Genomic DNA, 15,943 nt, shown 5'->3' with positions numbered 1-15,943 from the left:
GTAAGTCCTTGGTTCCTGGGTGGTCCTCTTTCAGGAAGGTCCTCACTGTGCACCTCCTCAGTTCCAGGGCCCTGTGAGCCAGAAGACCTCATCGATGGAATCATCTTTGCAGCCAACTACCTGGGCTCCACCCAGCTGCTCTCTGAGCGCAACCCCTCCAAAAACATCCGAATGATGCAGGCACAAGAAGCTGTCAGCAGGGTCAAGGTGGGGTACTCTGGGCCCTGGGGTTACCTGGGTGGGCCCCTAGAGGGAGTTCTGAAATGGAAGGAGTGCAGTGGGGGTACGGGTGCTCTGTCCAGTGCAGAAAGCAGGCGTGGTCCAGCATCACAAAAGAGGCCTATCAATTGGAAAACGCTCATCTGGTCACAGTTGTCACTGGCTCTGTAAGCGGGGTCCACTCAGTCCCTGCAAAATGATTCTTCAAAGATAGCTGATAGCTCTGAAACATTCCCATCTTTAAGCATCTTTGCATGGAGACTTAACTCCTGTCCCAATGGTGTATTTTTAGCACTGAAGTGCTTTGGGAAGCAGGGAAGAATCCATCAAATGTCACTCCAATGCATGGCCTCGAGGAACACTGACACACTCAAAGCCCTCTAGGCTTTGGGCCTGTGTGGTTTTTCCAGCAGGTGATGATGGGCAAGAGAAATATGAGGCCACATTAACATCTGAGGGAGGGGACGTGGCAATGTGCCCACCCTGGATACAGTGGAGCCACCAGCCTGTGGGAGTGTGGAACAATGTAAGACCCCCATCTCACTCCCACCACTCACTAACCTCCTGAGACAAGACCATCTGTGCTGGTGAGGAGGCAAGGCAGGGGGTGCCAAGGCTGAGCCCGGCCAGGTCCCAACCCTTGACAAAGACTCTGAGCCCTATGGCTCCAGACCCGGCCCTCTCTGTTCCCTAGTCCCATCCTCTGGAACAGCCATTTCTGCCACTGGGGCTGGTGTGCATGAATGGGCTCTCTTTCCTGTGTGCTCTCAGCACAGTGGTGGTGACAGACCATCGGTCCCTGCAGGGGACTTGAGTTCTTCCTATTAAGCACAAGGCTGAAATAAACCTCACCAGCTTCCTTCCTGATTTTCTTTTCTCTTCTATGCTACTCAGAGGATGCAGAAGGCTGCTAAGATCAAGAAAAAAGCGGTGTGTAGGGCCCATGTGGGCCAGAGACTGGTGCTTGTGTGTGTGTGTGTGTGTGTGTGTATGTATGTGCGTGCGTGCATGTGTGTGCATGGGTGGGTTGGTGCATGCATGTCTTGTTCTATGCATGGGGGCTTCTGGTGGGAATTCAGACAATACCACTGAGTTCCTAGTTTTACTTCCTCATTAGGAGAATGGTGGATTTTGGGGGATGAAATGAACTCACCCCTCTCCCTCTGCCCAGGCAGATTGGATGTTAAGAGTCTGTTAGCAAAGCAAGATAGATTGCAGACCCGGGGTTGGGATGTGCTTCCCTGCAGGAGATTGCCTGCTTGCTCGCAGTCTCCTGTCCTTTGTGCTGCCCAGAATTGGGGAAAATGAGAGCACTGGGGTCCATGTGGACTGATGGGGTTCTTATCCTACTTCTGGATCTGTGGTCCCAGAACATCTATAGAGATACAGGCTCTGATGGAGCTAGACACGGGGCAGCTCCTTTCAAACGGCCATCAGCAGCCAGGGTACTTTGCTCAAGAGAACTTCTTTCTGGGCAGCACCTGGGGGTCATTGTGCAGGCCCCCTTTTATGAACTGGGTATAGATAGTGGGGACCACTGTGCTGACTGAGCCATGGCCCATCCTGATCTCTGCTATCCTTTTCTAGGATGTTGCTTCTCTCCATCTTTTGCTAAGGCAGGTCACAAATGACCAACCCCTTCCCTTTGCAGGTCACAGATGACCTACGCATCCCTTTGCAGGTCACAGATGACCTACGCATCCCTTTGCAGGTCACAGATGACCTACCCATCCCTTTGCAGGTCACAGATGACCTACCCATCCCTTTGCAGGTCACAGATGACCTACCCATCCCATTGCATGTCACAGATGACCTACCCATCCCTTTGCAGGTCACAGATGACCTACCCATCCCTTTGCAGGTCACAGATGACCTACCCATCCCTTTGCAGGTCACAGATGACCTACCCATCCCTTTGCAGGTCACAGATGACCTACCCATCCCTTTGTCAGTTTCTCCTCCATCTGTTTACCTACCATTCAAGTCCAGTCCACATGAGTTTCTACAAGTTCCTTCGCTGAACTCAGCCAACCTATACCATCATTTTAATTTATTTCTGGCTCTTCCTACTTTGGAGCCACAATCCCATAACATAACATTTAAGGTATAGTGTGGAATAATGAAGCCTATTTACGTTGGATGCTAACCTAAGCAATTAATTTAAAACTGAGATGCTGGGGAGTCCATTGATGTCAAATGCAACCCAGGGCATTTTTTTTTTCAAACAGAGGAAAGCCCTTTCATATTCCTGAAGAATTTCTCAATTTTTCTTCAAAAAGAAGAAAAAAAATTAAAAAAATTTTCTTCTTCTATAAGTTTTTATTCCCCTAATTATTTCAAAGTAGCATTATCTTGTGGCAGACGGACAGTCCCAAAGATCTTTAAAACAGAACTAAAATGTATATAGTCACTGAAATACAGGGCCTCTCTTCAAATTAGAATTTTTGAGAACTTATCTGTGGGAAGAATTTCAGTTGGAAGTTTGTCTTCTGAGTAATTAAATCTACTATGTTGTCATGGAGGAGACCACCGTGGGCTCCCTAGTGACTACATTGAATTATTTATGCCAGCAGGCAGAGTGGCCATGGGTGTGTGTGTGTGTGTGTGTGTGTGTGTGTGTGTGTGTGTGTGTGTTTTCTCAGTGAAGGAACTGGGATCCTCACAGGTGTGAAAAACACTTCGAAGCTGTCCTGCTTAGGGGCAGGCCTTGAAGCCAGGGGTTGAAACACTGCTTCCAGTGATGGCCACCAACAAGGTGTGGCAGCTTCCCCCACCTGCATGTCACTGTCCCTTGATGCTCCGTCCTGGTCCTGTCCTTCATCTCTCATGGTTTTTTGGAAGGCCTGACATGGCATCCATGTGATTGTGAACATTTAAGAAGGAAGGGCTAGGCCTGCGTCAAACCTCTCTGAGAACATTCCCCCCATTTCCTAGAGTCTCCGACCTCAAGGATATACCTGGATACACGGTGATAGTCACTGAATCTAGCAAGAATTAGCCAGGGAAGCCTGCTTGTTGCCAAGGACAGCCAATACAACCCAGGGACCTTCATGGCAAACTGCCTCTGCTCTCTGTGCTCTGGGCCTCGAGAACTCACACTTTAGTGGGCATTCCTCACCCAGCACACAGGCATCCTGTGGCTATCCCGTTTTGGATGAGTGTTTCCTTGCATGTTACCTCAGGTCACTGAGTGTCAGGCAGTGAACTGTGGTGGACCTTTGGGTTGTAACCGCAACTGTATCGTTCTCTCTTAGAATTCTGAAGGCGATGCTCAGACACTGACAGAAGTCGACCTCTTCATTTCTACCCAGAGGATCAAAGTCTTAAACGCTGACACACAGGTAAGCGCTTGAAAGACAGTTGTCCAGAGTCACCATAGCTAAGTCCTATACCTGGGAGCCCAGGGGAGCAACCATCTAGCTGCAGAAGACCTCTCCTCAGGAGGAATGCATGTCTAAGCCCAGGGGAAGGGCGCCTTTGTCTATCTGTCACTGTCAGGGAATCAGGGTGACATGCTAGAGTGCTGGTTCTCAACCTTCCTGATGCTACGACCCTTTACTACACATCTCCTTATGTTGTATGACCCCAGCCATAAATTTATCTGTGGTGCTAGTTCATACCTGTTAATTTTGCTCCTCTGTTATGAATCATAATGTAAATATTTTTGGAGATAGAGGTTTGCCAAAGGAGTTGCCACCTACAGGTTGAGAACCGCTGCACTAGATTTGTTCCGATCCCTTTCATCCTGAAGCTGATTGTCTTGCCAACATCCCTTGCAACATGGAAAGGATAAAATGGTGGTTTAAGATGACATCACTCTTTCTATTGCTGACTGATGATCTCTATCAAACCGTACTCTGCGTCTTCCCTGTTCACTTTCCCGAGAGACTCTGAGAACCTGATGGTCCATGATGTTACGTTTTACAGTGACCTAGCTTCCATTCAGCCAGGCTAGCCTCCTGAAGGTTCTGCCACTTCTCAGTAGCACCATGGGTGGAGCCCTTTGGGGACATTACCAGTCCAATTGTAGCAATCAGCAAAGGGAAGGGTATCTGAGCGACACAGCAGGATCCTGCTGGTTTGCTGAGTCTGTTCCCAGGGACGTGTCATTTCCTGCAGCAGTGAGCGCCACTGTCATGTGATACATATCTGCCAAGGAGGTGTCCCAGCACCCAAAGTCCTGTCTCAGGCTGGTCACCTTAGGACCCTCTTCCTGGCATGGAACAAGACTGGGGTCCCAGGAAGAATGGAGGTGTCCCACTTAGGGCCTGCTGTTGACACAAACATGTTGGGCAGTGGGGATCCCACTTGGCAGGTAGTGTGGTGGTCATAGAACATGAGGAGATATATTAAAGGGTCGTAGCATCAGGAAGGTTGAGAACCAGTAGTCTAGCATGTTACTCCCAGATTTCCTGACAGTGGCAGATAGACAAAGGTGCCTTTCCCCTGGGCATAGACACATATTCCTCTTGGGGAGCTCCTATAGCTTCTCTGAAATTTACGTCCCATGTGCCAGCTAAGGGTGGGCCATGTAGACAGGCCTCTCTTGCCAGCTGGGGGTAGGCCGTGTAGACAGGCCTCTCATGGAACCAGATAACCTACTGAAGTGATCATTTGTTTCTGATGCTTGTGCCAGAACGCTCCTCACCCCCCAGGGATAGGGGGATGGGCCATCAATAGCTAGCAAGCTTACTCCAAGTCAGTTTAGATGAACTGGAAGGAGTATCAACAGGAAGCTGGTGTGGATGGAACACTGGAACACTGGCTGGAGGGTGGGGACGGGTGAGAGAGTAGAGTCCGACATGGCCAGGCATGGCCAAGAGTGTGGGGCCACCACAGTGACATGCAGCTTCTGTCTGTGAGGAACCAGAGCTGAAGGATGACTTGGGAGCTACTACTGGTGGACAGTGTCTCTCGTGCTGAAGGCCTGGCCCCCACCGTCCCCAGACTTCTGTCCTACCCCTGTGCTGTGGATGCTGAGCCCCCTAGCAAAAAATAGATCACCGACTAGATCAGTGGATCTCAACCTGTGGGCCCTGATCCCTTTGGGAGTCGAATGACCCTTTCACAGGGGTCACCTATCAGAAATCCTACATATCCGATATGAATATGTATATGTATATCAGATATTTACATTACGATTCATAACAGTAGTAAAATTACAGTTTGAAGTGAAAACGAAAATGATTTTATGGTTGTGGGGTCACTACAACATGGGGAGCTGCTTTAAAGGGTCACAGCATCAGGAAGGTTGAGAACCACTGGCCTAGATGGATGCACGCATTGCACGCCGCACGACATAGATTCTATGCAGAAGAAAAGAGCTCTCGAGGTCAGAGACTCACTCAGAAACACCAGATTTCCCTTTGTGACAGGAGGACAAAGGTACAAAAGACCAACTGATTAGTTTTTCAGAGCCTTTGTGAGTCGCCTTGTTAGGAAGGGGTCACAGGCAAGATGCCCAAGGAGATTCCCCTCAAGTGACAAAAGACATGAAGAGCTTATGGGCCTGGCGAAGCATCTCTATGGAGACTCACTGAGGACGGCAGGCTGGCGCGACACCTCATCTCCCGACTTGTGACAAACTCATCACTGGCTTCCATGCCGGGAGGCTGAGTGGGTGCAGGGCCAGCCAGTGTGAGAGTATTATATGTCACAGGGATGGGGATGGGCTTTGGCACAGGGCCACTCCTTATCTGAGGAGGGAGAGCCCCACCCCCGTGTCACACAGGTCACATTGTCCAGAACCATCATGAAACACTGTTTATTAGAGCTGTGGTTCTCAGCAAGGGCCACTTAAATACCGTCCCCTCTGAGACATTTGGCAATGACCAGAGGCACCCCAGTGGGTAGAGGCCAGGCATGACTACCATCTTTGAGTGTGCAGGACAGCCCCGCCTTCTACAATAGAGTGAACTGTCCCCAGATGTCAGTAGGGTTGAGGTTACAAACCTCCAGAGTGGACTGATTGTTAGATGAATACTCTGTGCTCCCTGATGTGGGCCTCTCCTCCTCCTGACAGGAAACCATGATGGACCATGCCTTGCGCACCATCTCCTACATTGCAGACATCGGGAACATCGTGGTCCTGATGGCCAGGCGCCGCATGCCCAGGTCAGCCTCTCAGGACTGCATTGAGACCACGCCCGGGGCCCAGGAGGGAAAGAAGCAGTACAAGATGATCTGTCACGTGTTCGAGTCGGAGGATGTAAGTAAAGGCTAGGACGTGGGTGAAGGAAGCCGGGCCCATCCAACAACTAGAGAGCCACTCAGGTCCAGAGTCCAACCAATGGAGAGCCCAGGAAGGGCTCTCAGCCACACTTGCACCTCTGAAGAGAGTGAGCAGTTTTATTTCCCTTCATAGAGAAGGTGCTTCCAGAGCCGTTAAAGATATAACAACCATCTTACCAAAGAAATCATTCTGTACAGCCGCTCACCCCTTAAATGAAGTTCACCCTTGCCTAAGTTTTCTGTTATTACAATGCACATGCATGTGTGCCAAGGTTGCACAGAAAGATGCACTGTTTCCAAGGCTGGGTGGGCTCTGCCTTTGCTGTGCCATGTCGCCATATAACATTGTTACTATGTAACAAGTCATAAGATTTTCTTTTGAAAATTTAAATACCATGGATTCACTAAGAGATCCTAGGGTTATAGAAGCCTGTAATCATAGGTCCTCAGAAGCTAAGGTAGTGGGGAGGGGGAGGAGGAAGAGGAAGTAAAAGGAAGGAAGGAAGGAAGGAAGGAAGGAAGGAAGGAAGGAAAGAAAGAAAGAAAGAAAGAAAGAAAGAAAGAAAGAAAGAAAGAAAGAAAGAAAGAAAGAAAGAAAGAAAGAAAGAAAATAAATATTTGTTTCTAATAACAGAAACAAAACTAGAGGTGACCTTTGGGGTGCGGCAGGGTGGGACACTCCAGCATCTTGATCGAGGTCCTTGAAGCTGACCTTCCTCAAGCCTTCCTGAAAGACTGCAGTTGGGCTGATATCTTTTCTCTGTTGACCTATTCTTTCTGTGAAGAGGCCATCCCAAGCTTTTGTCAATGGTGGCAATATTGTGGCGTCAGGAGTCCCCCGAGGCATGCTTGGTCACAGAAGGACTCATGAGCATCAGTGTAGGATCCCGTGTATTTCATGGTTTGAAACCCAGTATAGAATCTTTATCCAAAAACAAGGTTCAAGACTCTGTGAGGACTGTTGCCTTTTTTCTAAGGCATCGATTGAACATGCATTGGAGCAAGGGGTGTTTTATAATATAGACTGGTATTTCTGTGCAGACATACCCGACTGTGCACAGTCTTACACTTTCCACCATGGCGTGCAGATCTGCGGATGGGTGGCCAGGTGTGTTTGTGTGTGGTTGGGAGTTTGAGGATGTCGTAGAGAGGCAGCCTGGTGGATGTCAAGTGATGGGGAGAGCCAGCAAGGGCCAGCATGGAAGGCTCATGTGCAGACCGTAGAGGAGCAAAGACTATGAGGAGGCCAGGGTCAGCTGCTGCAGACATCTTTGCGACACAGTGAGGGTAGAACCCAAGTTACACAGACGTGAAGGAGTGAGGGAAAAGTGCTAGATCAATGTCAGGCACCGCAGAGCAGCTGCTCGGAGAGAGGATGTGATGGTAGCCCTGTCCTGCTGTGTCCTGGGTAGCCGTCTGCAAGGAGGAACTCAGTGCTCTGGGGATAACGCAGGAGTGGATGTTGCTGTGGAGGTGACAGAGCCAGGGAGAGTAGTGCTAGGCATGATCTCCTCCTGACTTCTCGAGGACCTTCAGTCCACCTGCGGGAGGCCACCAGACACCGTGGCCCCTGCCCCTCAGGTCATCTGGGGTCTTTAGCAGCCTACGCCCACAGGCCTGGCTGTGGGCTGGAACAAGCAAGGAACTCCTGTCGGATGGGCTGGACTTGTGCCTCAGCTAGTGAGCCCTTTGAGCTGGCTCCTGACCTGGCAGGACTTAAGTCTCCCGGTCATTTCTATAGGGGTACGAAGAAGAGGCATACTATTGCAAGAAGAATAGGTTGGGGGATGGGAGGTGGGCTTGGAAGAACCCAGTCTAGAGCATTCATGGTAAAGACATCTGGTGCAGTCATTCTGCCCTTCCCAGTGGAGACATAAGGGTTTGGTGGCTGGAGCACTGAGATGTTAGACAGGGCAGCCCTTCCAATCTGTGGCGCTCCTCTAAGACCTTCCCTCCTTGTGGTTTCCACAGTCCCTACTTTGCAGGTTTACTCCTGAGACCCTCAAATGTTCCTTTCCTTATCTGAGCCAGCAGCGCCACCTAGTGGTTGATGGGCCACCACATCCACGCACTGCTAACATGCAGATAAGGGAACAGCATTGTGGCAGCCTTCCTCTGAGCCGTTCAGGGCCTGATTTGGGCAGGCAGTTCTACTTAGAATGAGTCCATATTTAAAGCAAGACCCACAAGGTGAGATGTGATCCAGCCCAGTTTCATTTTAGATGCGCTTATTCATTTTGAAACACTTAAATCATGTATTGTACAGAGGGAGAAAAGAACTGAAGCCAGCCTCTGTTCACAGACCATACTGAACCAAGGTTTTTCAGGGTTACCCTGCAGAGGTCCCTCAGTGTCAGGTGTGGGGGAGGAGTGACATAGGGAGGATTTAGACTGAGTGGGGCTCACACAGCAAGGGGGTTGGCGCAGGGGAGGGGATGTTGGTTTTGCTATGTACTGAGATGCTCCCAAAAGTTCCTCACCTTCCTAAAGCTGCACAGCTTGGATCATACTTGGTGTGATCCAGGAGTTGTCCACCTTAGAGCTTGCTTCCCACTGTCCCATTTACACTGAAGGCAGAAAGGCCCCACTGCCTCTCATCAGTGTCTAGGCCTCCACAGGCTTCGTTCTGCTGTCAGAGAAAGAAATAATATCCCCCGTGGCAGGGAGTCTGCTCTGGGTCCCAGGTCTGTTGTGCCTTTTGTGGCCCACAGCTTGGCACAGCCTTCCATACCATAGCAATGTGGCACACACGCCAGTCTCCATCGATTTGGGTTTTGTGATTCTGGAGAGATAGAATAGACAGCTAATCATGTATGTGGTACTTCTGTGGTTGCGGTAGGTATTTTATTTTAGAATAAAGTAGGTGAAATAAAAATATACTATAGTTTCCAATTAAAGCAATAAAGTCTGATATTTAGCAAATACTTCTACTTCAAAATTTTCTGTGATTTTACAAAAACCTTGCTTTGTCCCAGTGACTGGGTGTGAAGTAGCAGGGAAAACAGAGAGGCTCTTCACGGTGGCCTGAGGCAGAGGCTCTTCATGGTGGCCCGAGGCGGGGTGTGAGCAGCAGACAGCTTTCACCAGCCTAGAGCCCAGGTCACTCTCTCAGTCTTTTAAGCCCAAATGAGGACTCCTCTGAAGGCTTATGGGCTCCTAGTAGAGCTCGTATGTCTGTTCTGTGTTCTAGCATGACTTTCTTCCTTCCCACAGGCCCAGCTGATAGCCCAGTCCATCGGGCAGGCCTTCAGTGTGGCCTACCAGGAGTTCCTGAGGGCCAATGGCATCAACCCTGAAGACCTGAGCCAGAAGGAATACAGCGACATCATAAACACCCAGGAGATGTACAATGACGACCTCATCCACTTCTCAAACTCGGAGAACTGCAAAGAGGTAAGCCACATCCGCTGGGGCCTCCAAAACTTTCTCTGCTTGACCCTGCTCTCCAGAGTGAAGCCCCTCAGAGAAGGACTAGGCAGTTTAGACGTGGAGGCTATCTCAGTGCCTCTCCATCTCAGCTTACCAGGCAAGGATAAGAGCAAAGCTTCATTCCTCACCCCAGTGTGTCCAGCTCAGGGACCGCCCAGGCCTGTCTTGGTCCTGCCTTGGAGATTCGCACTTAGATATGAGATGAGAGACTTGATACAGAGACAGAGATTTCACTCAGTCTTAATAACCCTGAAAATGTGCCTTTTAATGTTGTCGTCTCCATCCACTGGGCTTGGCACTAGGAGATATTTCTGAAAAGCTCGTGGGAGGCATCTTTAAAATAGGGAGCTTGGGTGTGCTGGCAGGGAAGTTATGAAATTGCTGGTTGCAGAGGCCCTAGCAGATCCCAGACGCTTTCCCTGGGGGCCTTGGAATGAATGAGTGTGCTCCTGGGGGAATTAATGAATGAATGCTTTTGTGTGTCTGTAAGAGGAGTGAGTGAATGAATTATCCTGGATCCTTGTTGAGTGCATACCTGATCCTGGCTTCTTGAATGCTTTCTATTAAAGCAAAGAAAAATACAGGATTTTTTTTTTTTTTTTTTTGGTTTTTCTGAGACAGGGTTTCTCTGTATAGCCCTGGCTGTCCTGGAACTCACTCTGTAGACCAGGCTGGTCTCAAACTCAGAGATTAACCTGCCTCTGCTTCCCAAGTGCTAGGATTAAAGGCGTGTACCACCACTGCCCTACTCAATATAGGACTTTCAAGATGGGAGTAGGCACTAGAGGGCATCCTCTGGCTTCTTGGGCTTTGGTAGATGGTCCGGGGCCTTGGGACTACACTTGTATCCTGGGATCCCTATTGAGTATGGCAGGAGAGGGGACTCTATACGTCTCATTTCCCAGATGATCCTGAGTCCTGGACAGTGTTGGAATCCAGGGCAGGTTGAGTCCAGAGGAAGGGGCGTCCTCTCAGGCCCAAACCTTTCCCAGCTGAGGTAAACGGGCCTCTGCCCGAGGGCAGAACAGAAGCCACGGACCCAATCCCGCCAAGTTTTTCCCTGTGCTTGGCCACAAGTGGGCCCTCTCACACTGTCCCTTCCCCTTCTCCTGCAGCTGCAGCTGGAGAAGCATAAGGGTGAGATTTTGGGTGTGGTGGTCGTGGAATCAGGCTGGGGCTCCATCCTGCCCACCGTGATCCTGGCGAACATGATGAATGGCGGCCCGGCAGCTCGCTCGGGGAAGCTGAGCATTGGGGACCAGATCATGTCCATCAATGGCACCAGCCTGGTGGGGCTGCCCCTTGCTACCTGCCAGGGCATCATCAAGGTGGGTATTCTGGGGTCCTGTGCTGGCGGTCTCCTCAGCCCTACCTCCCCTGGCCCATAAGCCTCACTTAACACTAAAGCCCAGAGAGACTTTCCCAGTGATGAGTCCATCCTCTAATGCCTGAAGTCAGAGGAAGACCCAAGCTCCCCAGCAAGGGAAGAGAGAGGGGCCATCTCACTCCAGGTGAGATGCTGAAGACCTGTGTCTACTGTGCCTGGGATATTCCCAGGTTACCCTGCGGGAGACACTGTAGATGCTTAGTCATGGCAGCCTAGAAACTAGGCTGTGTTATACGAACAGGGTCCTGGGAGCCTGGCTTTCTTTCTGACTACCTGAGCTTCGGGCTTTGGGAGGTATTGAGGCAAAGGGAACACAAGTAGGTGGGGTCAGGTCTTCACGACGCCCAGCTCAAGCCTCAAGGCAGTTGGTAGTGGTCTTAGTGGCAGCACTACAGGCTGTGCTTGGCTGTCCCGTCTCCCTGATCTTGCCCTATTTGTAGTCATGCAACTGGGTTAAGCCCCACTATTCTTTCAACATAAGGGAGCTTCCAAAGACTGGAGTGTTACATGAAGGGGCTTTAGGAGCCTATCTGGAGAAGGCTCTGTCCAATAGGACAGATGCAGACAGCTCCAGCCTCGCCCTCGCTGCGCTGTGTTTCCTGGAACCCTGTATGTATGTCCATAAAAGACTAAGCCACGGTGGCCTGGGGTGCTGGGAAGGGCATGTCTGCTCTAAGGCCTCTAGTTCCTCTTAGCTCCTAGCCAGCCTGTCCCGATGCAGCTCCTGAGTCCCCGGCCACTCCTCAGGTTCTCACTGAGCGGGAAGCCCCTTGGGACATTCCATCTCCCAAGAGGAGGGCATTTGGTTAGACAGTGAGAAAGTTCTTTCGTATACACCCTCCCGGACCCCCGAGTGTGATCCTGGCATTCGGATCTTAATGTGCTCCTGGAGAAAACCAGGACCCAGCTAGTGACTTGCCCCCATGTTCTACAGGGCCTGAAGAACCAAACACAGGTAAAGCTCAACATTGTCAGCTGTCCCCCGGTCACCACCGTCCTCATCAAGCGTCCAGACCTCAAGTACCAGCTGGGCTTCAGCGTGCAAAATGGAATCGTGAGTGGTCACCCCTCTCCCACTCCCCGCCTGGGTTACCCACTCCATGTGTAGGGGTGCTACTCTGCCGTGGAGAGCTCTTCTGTTCAGCGTCCAGGCCCAATAGATCTGGACAGGGCAGGCCAGCCAAGGCAGACAGGGAGGGCCAGGGTGTGGCTGGGATCCCTTAAACCCACAGCATTTTCCCTTTGGGGATTATTCTCACCGAGTGCTTACTTGCAAGGGGGCGTGGCAAGGCTTGCTATCCGTTGTAGCCTGGACACAGACAGCCACTTGCTGGCATCACATGCACCGTGCTCAGCAAACGCCATCTTTATCTATTCATCGTTTCATTCATTCATTCATTCATTCATTCATTCATTCATTCAGGACATTTGTTCATCCATTCAGCAGATATGTATAAACTACCTGCTCCGTGTCAGGCTCTGTGGCAGGCGTTAAGGACACAGGAGGCCTTTCTAGAGGGTGGGATGCTGGGCCAAGCATCTATCTGCTTGGCTTATCCTAAGCATAAGTTCTTCCGCTGGGCACTACCTTCTCTGACCTGTTTAGCCAGCGTGAACGGGGGCTCCTTGGAGTTCCTCCTGCAAAGGTCCTGAGGGCAGCACTACTACCACTGTAGCCCTGTTTGCTTAAACCGGCTGAGTGCTACAGAGAGAGGACGGAGTTTGTAAGGAAGAGAGGGTGATGTGGGTGCTCTCCAACGGCCCTGAAGGGAACCACTAGGAAAGCATTCTAGAAAGACAACCACCAATGAGAGAATTGTCTTCACTGTTTCCTGTGGGCTCACAGCTTTTCTTTGAGGTCACATGACCTGTAAGGATGCCTGTGCACAGTGGGGCCGGAAGGGGGGCAGGTGCTGAGAAGTAGGGGGAGGGTCTGGATTGAGCCAGTGGGGGATAAATTAAGGTGAGCATAGAGAGAAGGAAGACTCTGTAGCAAGCCAGGTGGGACTTGAGTCCCTTCCTCAGAGGACAGAGCAGAAGGCATGGTGTGTATGTTGGCGGGGGGCTGGGAGTGGGGGTGGGGCCTGGAGGTCAGAAGGGCCTGCAACACTCCTCCCAGAGGAGGCCTGTGGGATGGAGGGTAGCGGTTGGGGACAATGAGGTGTGGGTGTTGGAAGTTTGGGGTGCGGAGTTCAGAAGCCTGGCTTCAAAGGGTTGATGGGAGGAATGTTTGAGTACAGATTGTCGTTAGTCTCCAAAGGTCACGGGCATGCGGGAGCGGGTTTTAAGGTGAGGCCGGCCCTTGCTCAGGGTCTGAGTTAGAGGTGAGGATGAGGACCCAGTCAAGTGACACTATGAGACTGGGATGGCCACAAGGCCACCGAATCCCACCTTCCCAGTTTTCCAAACATCATGAAGGCGCTGCGCAGGCTGTGAGTGGGTATTGGGGCATCAGTGGAGAGCCCACACAGATTCAGGGATACGTGGGCCTGGTGCAGGAGGACTGATGTGTTTCTATCTAGGTCTTAAGATTTCAGTTGCCTGTAAGGCTTTAGTCCCACCAGTGGCTGACCAGCTAGCCTCCCTCCCATGCTGAGACGCAGGGAGCATGCCTCCCCCGCCCCCATGTACTCCGAGTCTCCTGGAGAAGCCTGCCTACCTCAGAGCTGGTTTTGCTTAAGTGCTTTTTCCATTTGCAGCCTCATCGCACTCCAAGTAGAATGCATTAGTTTGCAGACAGGCCCCAGATGACCCAATTAAGGCTATTTCCATAGGCATCCCCCTCTCTCATCCCATGATATCTCCAGAGGAGTCAAGGATTCTTTTCAGCTTGGAGACTCCCTAGAGTGCATACGAGCTGTTAGAACATTCAGAGCCCCCTGCAGTGGGGGCCTCCTTTTGGAGGGCCACCTATACCCTGTACATGACAGCTCCCTCCAGCATCTCCTGCTCTCCTCCCCTGCTCTGTCTTCCCAGCGCCTGTAATCCACAGCCTGTGTCTGCCTCCCAGCAGTCACCCTCCTACGGCACAAGCTTCACTCCCCTGTGCCTTCTTTTCCCTTTGTCTTTTTTTCTCTAATTTCCAAACATCAGTGGCTACAAGGAGTTGAAACACAGTAGCATCCCCAGACCACCCTGCGACACTTCGCTCAAGATCTTCAAAGAACCTGTTGCTGTTAATCACAAAATAGCCTTACCTCACTTTGGAGGAAGACTCAGATCAATGCTCAGTGCTTACATATAGTGGGTAGGCAGTGTGATAAGAGCCCTGGTGGGACAGAGCTGGCCCCAGCTTCCTGGGCCGTGGTGACCTCAAGCACAGCTGTCCCCTTGTGCTCTGACACCTCTGTGGATCCTCATCAGCTAGTGTCTGGGTGCTAGAATGGTGATTGGGCTCACCTGGTGAGTCCTGGTGGCCTGACACAGGCAGTATCCCTGGGTTGTGACATCAGTATTCTTTCATGTCCCAGACAGGGCACATGCCTCCTTCCAGGAAGGGACAGATCCTGAGTACTGAGAGGGTCAAATTATGGGTATCACAGCAGGCTCCCCACTCACCCTGCTATGGGAACTAGGCAAAACCCACAAAAGAACTGGCTACAAGAGCCCTGGGGCTGCCGGAGCCAGCCCGTGGCAGTAGACTTAAGCTTTGGTTATGTGGGCAATGAGGGAGATGAGGGTGAACTGTGGAAGAGGCCAAGCAGAGGCTGGGTAAGAAAGCCGTAAACCTAGTGCTCTGATACAAGGTGTGCCATTACCAAATGGTATGCACATTTCTGAGTGCGGCTCCGGGTTCACCCGAGTCCCCAGGAGAGTTGTCAATAAGGCAAGATCATCTGCAAATGAGGAACATAGCCACAACTTTCTGCCTGGCTCCTCCCAGCACCACAAGCATCTGATCTTTTAGGATGCTTGATGCTGTGCCATAGTTTCCTAACTTTAAATCTGAAGACCTGTAAAGTGTCAAAAAAAAAAACCAAAAAAAAACGAAAAGACAAAAAACAAAACCATGAGATATTAGCTGGCCTGTGAGTGTTGTCACACTGAGAAAGTACCATCACCACCAGTCTTCCTGTCTTCGAACCCAGCCAGTGAGGTATGACCATGACCCTGGCTGGGGGTGATATATATATATATATATATACTCTATAACATATATTCTAATTAGTATACACATATATGTATATATGTATTTAGTAGAGTAGCTGACAGTTTATACTGACTATCCCAATAATGGCTACCTCTCAATGAAAATGTCAAGAATTCAGTACTTGTTTAGTTAGTCCATGATGCTAGATATCTCAGCTGGCTTTCAGTTTATACTGGGATCCTGAGGAAGCAGAGTCTAACACCAGTGAAGGAATGACCTTGCCAGGGAAAGTGGGGGCAAGCAGGCAGAGAGCAGGCTTCCTTCTTCCATGCCTTTTCTAGAGGCTGCCACCAGAAGGTGTGGCTCCAATTTAAGGTGATCTTCCCACGTCATAAGGTCCGGATTTAGGCTAGGTCTTCCCAATTCAAATGATTCAATCAAGAAAAAAAACTCCCTTATAGACATGCCCAGCCACTTGGGTTTTAGTTCATTCCAGATGTAGTCAAGTTGACAACCAAGAATAGCTAGGGCAGGAGGTGTGGGAGGACTGTCCCGGGATGCCTGGGTGGGGAGCAGGTGCTCCTGGG

General features: G+C 50.6%; 1 protein-coding gene across 4 annotated transcripts in view; it reads left to right on the top strand.

The window, feature by feature from the left end:
- Apba2 (amyloid beta precursor protein binding family A member 2) overlaps positions 1-15,943 on the top strand; it is a 56,496-nt gene that overhangs the window by 36,593 nt on the left and 3,960 nt on the right. For 2 of the 4 annotated variants that reach the window (XM_052178461.1, XM_052178459.1), the window contains exons 4-10: positions 62-207; positions 1,114-1,149; positions 3,474-3,560; positions 6,242-6,427; positions 9,664-9,843; positions 10,995-11,207; positions 12,201-12,320. In XM_052178461.1, the coding sequence (XP_052034421.1) occupies positions 62-207; positions 1,114-1,149; positions 3,474-3,560; positions 6,242-6,427; positions 9,664-9,843; positions 10,995-11,207; positions 12,201-12,320 (968 nt within the window). The remainder of the gene's footprint in view (positions 1-61; positions 208-1,113; positions 1,150-3,473; positions 3,561-6,241; positions 6,428-9,663; positions 9,844-10,994; positions 11,208-12,200; positions 12,321-15,943) is intronic. The other 2 variants (XM_052178462.1, XM_052178460.1) reach the window with 1 other exon arrangement.

The sequence above is a fragment of the Apodemus sylvaticus genome, chromosome 1 (assembly GCF_947179515.1).
Source record: "Apodemus sylvaticus chromosome 1, mApoSyl1.1, whole genome shotgun sequence".
Classification (NCBI taxonomy): Eukaryota; Metazoa; Chordata; class Mammalia; order Rodentia; family Muridae; genus Apodemus; species Apodemus sylvaticus.
Note: the sequence above shows the minus strand (reverse complement) of the source record. Positions and strands in the feature narration are given on the sequence as shown.